Genomic DNA, 8377 nt, shown 5'->3' with positions numbered 1-8377 from the left:
CACATCTATTTAAAAAAAAAAAAAAAAAAAAAAAAAAAAAAGAAAAAGAAAAAAAATCATCTTTTTCTAAAACAAAATTCAAGGTTTTCAAAATAATGCATCCATTTCCAAACAAAGGGCATTCGGCCATGTGCCATCCATTTTCTAAAAATAAAAATCAGTCATCTCTTTATCTTAAAGAAGTTTTTTCTTAAAAAAAAAAAAAAAAAAAATCATCATGCATAAAATTTTAAACTAGGGGCATTATGCTATGCCTCATTTAGGTGAGAACACCCATGTCCAGGGGTGGAGCCAAGGGGGGTTGAGGGGGGCAACTGCCCCCTTGACTCCTCCTAAAAAAGCTCATGAGTACTAGTATATAGAAACACTTAAATGCTTTGCCCTCTTTGACCTAAGAATAAATTATAAAAAAGAAAAAAAAAAAAAAAAGAAGCAATTTCTACTTAAACATGAAAATAACTCTGACACCAAAGAAAGTGGAAAATTTACACGGCATAGAGGCATTCAAGGCACTTTATTCCACTTTTAAACCAAAAATGACATTACCATTGTTTTTTATTTAAAAATCTTTTATCTTCTCCTAGGACTTAGCATGTCACTATTCATGGCACTTTGGAAGTTTACCCCAAATTTTCCTTTTTTATTTTAAGAAATTTCAATTGTTTGTGGCTTTATAACAAAGCATTTGTAGTGAGAAAAAATAGTATGATATATAATTATTGGGTCCATACTCCATATAGATGCATATTAATTGCTACACTAATTAGAATTAGACAGCAATCAACCATATTAAAGAACAAAGCTGGGAAAATGAAAAGTTAGATTACATGACTCGCGTCCCTAAATATGAATAATTTGATGTGTTAAATTTTCACTATATTATGAAAGTTGCATATACAAAGGTAGCTAAAAAGCAACTATCCTAACTGGGAAGTTGGAAGAAATGGAAATGGAAGCATCAAATAGAGAAAACATTGCATTACAAAACTTAAATAGTTGAATATAACATACATAATACACCATAAATTAGTAAGGCCACAAATAGGCAAGCTTCCCTCATGGCAAGATTTGACTTCTAAAGAGGTCTAGATGATAATACAAGTACAACATGAATCCAAGAGTCTTCAATATTTACTTTTTAGTAATGTTGGACAAACTGATTTTAATGTCTTTATATATTTAATTTAATCTCTTGCTTTGGTTGTTATTTGTTAGTATAATTTTTTATGAAAATGAAATACAGTTGCTCACAATGGTTTATACTTTATATCATTTTTTAAAAAAAAATTAAAAATATATTTACTTTAGATCTTGCCCGCCATTAACTAAAATCCTAGCTTTGCCACTGTCCATGTCAAAACCTATCAAGTAAATTCAAATTTTGGCACAACAAGGTTCCATTAGGTAAATTATAAACTTGTTTGAATCATATCCTTACAAGACCAAAGTTTTCAAAGATCAATGAGCTAATGTTGAAAGGTGATACAAGTTATCTAACTAAGGGATGTTTTGTTTTTTGTAGGAAAATAAAAAGATACAGTCAAGCGTCATATGGACTCCAAGTTTGCCACCAGGAAGATCTTCTTGGCCCACCTCTAGAAGAATCACCCTTTGCATTCCCTTGTTGTTCTTGGTTAGTATGAAGTTGAGGCTCTGGCTACCTGTCCTAAAACTTGAGGTTCCTGATCATTTCTTCCAAATCTCTCATGTTGGCATTGGCATTTGCCATTCAATTATTCTGAAGAATCATCACTATGAATTTCAAGCAAAAGCCGGTAAGTAAGGATCATCTCTTACCTAGTTCACCTCGTTGAGCACATATTGAGAAGAATGGGTGCATGTAACCTGCTGCAAGCCTCTAATCATCCTCATACTCTCCTCCATAAGGTCGACACAAATCTAGAACACAAGACTTAAAATTAGAAATAGTCAAGAGGACAAAGAGCATGAGATGAAAGATCAAAAGGGTTTGGAAATATACCAGGCCATTCCAAGGAACACTCAGAGTATATTCAAGTTGGTCTAAGTTCACAAAGCTGTAAGACCCATCAGGATTCATTATCTCATATTGCCATGCTGGAAAATTGGGATATGTCTTCACAAAGGAAGCATGAGGACCATCAACATTGCTAGGTGGAGGAGGATTAGTCCTACCTTTAAGAGAATCCCCCACTCTATGGGATGAAGCCTAAAGATGAAACATTCAAGCACTTTCACAAATGAAAAAAATGGCAAAGATGATACAAATTAATTTGGAAAAAGAGGAAGCTTATTGATGCTCCAGAGGCATCAACTAAGCAACCTTGCAAATGAGTCTTCACAAATTCAAGATAGTCCTCAGGTATCCCAAGAATGGTGCGGTCAACTCTTGCATTGGCTACTTTATCATCAATTAAAAGGTTGGCCAACCAAACTGAAGGACAAGGATGGATAGGGATCACTTCAGGAGGGTATTCATGGTAAACCTGTTGATGTACTCGATCTCCAAGACACCAATATCTACCATGGCCACATTCGAATAAAACCTTACTTTCATTTAGCTCCAAAGCTAATGTACATTTAGCATAACCCTAATATCCCTCCCAAGGATCCAAGTTCATCTAAAATTTGCGAAGAGTCCAACATTTAAAAGATATTCCCACATGAAATAAATCAAGTCAAACTTCCACTAATGAAAGAAAAAAAAAAATTAAAGCTCACATATCCAATGTTTAAGCCACCAATCACTATTTGCCAAACCTTCAAAGAGTGCTTTGGAAGTGTTAATAGGTGGTTCTTTGGTATCCAATGCAAGAACCTTGAAAATTCATTAGCAACATCTTCCAAAAGTTATGGCCCAACCCTAAAATACTCATACATCCAAACCTACAAAAATCAACAATTGTTAACTGTTGGGAAATCTGGTTTTATATCTCATACAAAACACACAGCGGAAGCAACAAACACGGATCTACTTCAATCATGAAAGATAATATGTAACCTTGAATTCTAGAACAAAGAACAGGAAGCGTACCTTGATGCAGTGAATTTCAAAATCATGACTTGAGAATACCTTTAATCTTCATCTTAATTCCACATGGTGCCCAAGATGTGTGGTCTCTCAATCAGTCTTTTGTACATGGATTCTCAAAGAAAAAATCCTTCTTCTTCTCCTTGTGGAGAAAAACTGGTTTCTTTTCTTTTCATCATACGTACGTTTTTAACTATTCTGATAGTTTCTTTATTTAATAACTCTTATTAAATAATAACTAATTATCTAATTGGGTTAGCCTTTTGGGCCTACCCAATTGGGCTTTAGTTTGTGGCTTGAGGTGGGACCAAAGGAAACAAATAAGACTCTAGCTCCAATAGGCCTTGGACTTTTCTGTCAACTCTTGACAAATCCAAAGTTACCATTAATTATATTCAATACCACTATAAGAATATAATTACACTCTAGGCCTTATTAATAAATTATATCCCAAGACTTTATTATACATGCAACCCCTTCATTAAAATATTCATAGTAATACAAAGTCATGAATGTAGACTGCCACTTTAAAGATTACTACATCTTAATCCTTGAGTACTCGGTTTAATCCTTTATATTATTCATTATATATTTATGAAATCTAATTTCATAAATATATACTTTAGTAACTTATTACTAAAGTGGTTGGGCTCAACACTCTGAATAACCAAACCCATTAAACTTATTTTAAGGGAATATTTTATATCTCCGTTAAGAGATTACGAATTCCATCTTAAGAATATATGAACATCAACACTAAATGTGGTTGCCCAACATTCTGAGGTTTTGACCGTAACTTATAGATCTCACTCCTAATATATCAAAGCAACCTACATCTCATGATCAGATCCATTATTCTCTTAAGATTTAGAGTTTATGTAAATAGAAGTCATAAGATTTATTATTCAATTGACAGTTGTTAGGAGAATAATAAATCTCACAGCGGTCCAGTTCAATATGTCTTAACTCTTAAAACATATCAGCATATCAACTAGAAGTCTCTACTTCTATGATCAAGACAACTTATCTTAGTTGATATGTTATAGTTTTCGTAGATAAAATGCCCAATTTCATCGCCGACTACGAACTAAAATTCTGAGTTTACAAAGAATTTATGATTTATATCTTCTGTGACTTTTCACAGAAATCACATACTATACATCTCATAAACTAAGATAATGTCCCATTAGTTCATTTATAGATAATCTCATATAATTAAACAATTTAATTATTTATGTCATGCCAATAAATTGGATTTTAGGGCATAAATCCCAACAATCTCCCACTTGCCCTCAAAGACAATTTACCATATATCCGACACTTATCTCCGTTAAGAGTAATTTATAGTCACTCTAAAGCAAGGTTTGGAAACAAGTTTCAGTCAGATTTATTGCATAATTATCTTTTCTACTACTTCTTCTCAAGTACTCATATCTTTCTAATGAAATAATACTTATGCTTAATGTGTATCTTCATCACCTAGGATGAACGCATATCTTGATGTCCAACTTCATGAATCACAATCAAACTATAAGTTAGTATTTGTACATCCAATAATTATCAACACTTCACTTTGGTGGACAAGCATATAATCCCCCATTCTCCTAAGATATTTGAATATATGCTTTACTCCCACTAAATTAAGTGATCTTTGATTTAATTGATATTTGCTTACTATGCCACTGCAAAATAGATATTTAGTCTAGTATATAGCATAGCATAGCATAAAGACTTCCTATAAAATTTGATATAAGGAACCGTCTTAGTATGCTATTCCTTTTATATGTCTTAAGACTATAGTCCTATATAAAGGAACTTCAAACTTAAAAGGAAAGAATCCTTTCTTAAAGATTACATGCTATACTTGTTAGAATCTAATCTATTTAAGCAGTTTGAGATAGACCCAACATCCTGATTTCTGAATTTTAACAAAGTTTAATTCTTAGGATGTGACCATCTTTCCCAAGTATTTTATATCAAACTGGACTAGACAACAAAAAATTCCATTGATGACAATAACTCTACATCATTCTAAATTATTAGAATGTCATCAACATGCATTAAGAAATTTATTATTCTATATACCTTTTACACACTTAAAGCCTTTTAATACTTGATCAAAATCAAACAATTTGATTGCTTGATCAAATACAATATTTTATGGTTCATATGCTTGCTTTAGTCCATAAATGGACTTTAAGCAACTTGCATACTAAACACTATTGGTTCTTTGCTATGAACAAGTCTAGTTACATCATATAGATGTCTTCCTCAAGATTGCTACTAAAAGAAGCTTTCTTGATATCCATTACCATATTTCATCCAAAATGAAATATAATGAATAAGAGAATCTAGATAGAATCAAACTTAACTATTGGTGAAAAAATCTTTTCATAATCAAACTATTTATTTCTAAATAAATCTTTTCGCCACTAGTCTTGATTTTGAAGGTCGCACCTTCAAATCTATCAATCTCATTTGCTTGTAGACCTATTTGAAAGCAATAGGCTTAATGCCATTAGACACCTCTACAAGTTATAGACTTTAAATAGACTCTAATTCTATTCACATAACCTTGATCCAGTAGTCCATATTTATATCATCTATTGCCTTTACGTAAGACAAGGATCTAATTCATATCCTTGTGGATAACTTCAAAAGTTTATTTCCAAAAGTATGAATCTATTTTGGTAATCCTCTCACTATGATATTGTATCGATGTAATAGTTATCTACAGAATAATGTCTTGTGGTCAAACAAGTGAACACCCATAGATTGAAATCACTTGATTCCAATTGGCACAAAAATGTCACTCGGACATTTTGTCAAACACCTAGCATGCACAAGTGTACTCTAAGTATGAACAATGCATGAACATGGTGAAATCATGCCCAAAATACATGTCAAAATGCCACAAAGGGGCCAACATAAAGGCACAAACAACAAATGGGACATAGGCCAAACGAAAAATTTGAAAAATTTTCACCCAATTTAGAAACACATTCAAATTTTCGAAAATCCCCAAATTGTTGAAACCCTAACGAAAATACTGCATAAACTAAGAGAAACTTGAAGGAAAATGCTTTAGAAGACATACCTTGAAGTTGACAATGCAGAAAAGATGCTTGAAAATGATGGGTATTGATAGAAATTGAATTTTGGTTGAAAAAGGGTTCGAGAGAGGTTGAGCGAGGGAAATGAGAAATTTTTGAGAAACTGTCACATCTGCTACATATAAAGTGAAAACACGCGCTTTTCGTGGGTTAGAGAGTAGCGAGTCAGTCGCGAGACAGTCGCGGTAACTTCTGTCTGAATTTTGAAAAATCCAATTTTTAGCCAAACAGCATTTTGCGAGAAGCTATTGGTTGCGAGACAGTTGCGATACAGTCACAAGAGTTTCTGTGTGACATAATTGAAAAATTATTCCCCTCAAGCCCTTTTCGCGGGAAGCTCTAAGTCACGAGATTCTCGCAAAACAACCCCTGACCCAGTTTTTTGAAGGAAAACACACAAATGCATTTTAAACAAAAACAAAAGACACGAAAGTATAAAATCACTTCCAAAAACAAATAAAACACTCAAAAAAAATTTTGGGTTTGATCAACCAGTTCTTGAGCATACACATCACATTTGAACATGTACAATCACACAAATGAGATAGGCATTGATTGAATCAAAGTCTTGTGTGTTGTGTGTGAGTATCAAATGTGGAATAGTCTATAGACTAGAGCGAAGCTTCAATGATCAATTCAATCGAGTCATACATAACTGATACGAAATCCAGTGGACTATCTCCATTATAGAAATGAGTATATATGACCTCCCACACATTGAATATAAAACTTAGAAACTTTTCATTTGGCTACTACATAAGGCATAACAATTGGTCCAATTTATTTTGTGTGGACAAGAACATCTCATTTTGAGATTGGTGCTTGAAATTTATGATATTTCAACATTAATGATTAGCCTTTGGCTTTTTGAGCACCAAAAAAAACATTAAGAAGAGTCGCTTTCCCTTTTTCCTAGTTGAATACTAGTGTGTGCGACAGGCTTTTGCAGCTCAATATCTCTTTTCATTTGGAGATTTACATTTGGTGAGCTCTTTTTGCAAAAACAGAAAAATAAAGTGGGAAGAGATATAGACACAAGTCTATGCAAGTATCAAGACCAACAAGACTATTGACCAATCATTCATGACAAGCTTGAATATCTATTTACAACAGTCACACATAGTGTTCGAGATTTCTCCCACAAATAAATGAGTGCATACATGACAAGCCAAGATCATAAATGCACTACGCCATAAGTATGAAGGTACTAGGCCAAACTTACATGTGACATACACAAAACAAGTGATCAAACTTTTGAGATTTTTCAATTTTTTATGGGTTTTTGAATTTTTTGAACACACCCAAAACAGAACAAGAAAAGTAAGATCAACAAGAAAATAGCTGGTACAAACCAAAACAGATAAAAGAGGGACTTCTAGAAACCAAACATGTGGAACCACAACAATAAGTATGCAACAAAGAGTAGTATAGGTTCACACAAGAGATAGAGTTCAGGGAATGATACCGACACCGATGGTCTTACGCAAAGATTCAAACTTTGGGCCATCTAGAGGTTTAGTATATATGTCTGCCTTCTGATTCTCAGTGTTGATGAACTCTAAGTACACAGTCCTTTCCTCCACCAAATCTCGAATGAAATGGTACCGAATCTCGATATGTTTTGATTTCGAGTGTTGAACTGGATTCTTTGACAAATTTATGGCACTTGTATTATCACAATATACACACATCGTGTCTTGAGTGATTCAATAATCATGAAGAAGCTTCTTCATCCATAGTAATTGAGCACAGCAACTTGCAGCAGCAATGTATTCAGCTTCAGCTGTTGATAAAGAGACTAAATTCTGCTTTTTGCTCATCCATGACACCAAGTTGTTTCCAAGATAATAGCATCCATCGGAAGTACTTTTTCTATCATCAATGCAACCGGCCCAATCAGCATCAAAGTATCCAGCTAAGCATTCATTTGAATCTCTTGAGTACCAAATTCCATAATCAGAGGTGCCATTTATGTAGCGGATAATTCTTTTGACTGCTGTTAAATGTGACTCTTTAGGGGCTGCCTGAAATCGAGCACATACGCCTACACTGAAGGCAATGTCTGGTCTGTTAGCAGTGAGATATAAGAGACTGCATATCATGCTTCGATAGAGCATTGGATCCACTTCTATACCTGCTGCATCCCGACTTAGCTTTGATGAGGAGCTCATTGGAGTGGAAATGTATTTCTTAGAGTCTAGTCCAAATCTTTTAACAAGATTTTTGGCATATTTCTCTTAAGATATGAATATCT

General features: G+C 33.6%; 1 protein-coding gene across 1 annotated transcript; it reads right to left on the bottom strand.

The window, feature by feature from the left end:
• Positions 1 to 7829: 7829 nt before the first annotated feature.
• LOC111991057 (secreted RxLR effector protein 161-like) lies at positions 7830 to 8294 on the bottom strand. Its single transcript, XM_024022833.1, has one exon. The coding sequence runs from the start codon at positions 8292 to 8294 to the stop codon at positions 7830 to 7832; it is 465 nt and encodes a 154-aa protein (XP_023878601.1).
• Positions 8295 to 8377: the final 83 nt, after the last annotated feature.

The sequence above is a fragment of the Quercus suber genome, unplaced genomic scaffold (genome assembly GCF_002906115.3).
Source record: "Quercus suber isolate HL8 unplaced genomic scaffold, Cork oak 2.0 scaffold_514, whole genome shotgun sequence".
NCBI classification, from domain to species: domain Eukaryota; kingdom Viridiplantae; phylum Streptophyta; class Magnoliopsida; order Fagales; family Fagaceae; genus Quercus; species Quercus suber.
The sequence above is the reverse complement of the archived record's forward strand: the minus strand, read 5'-3'. Positions and strand labels throughout refer to the sequence as shown.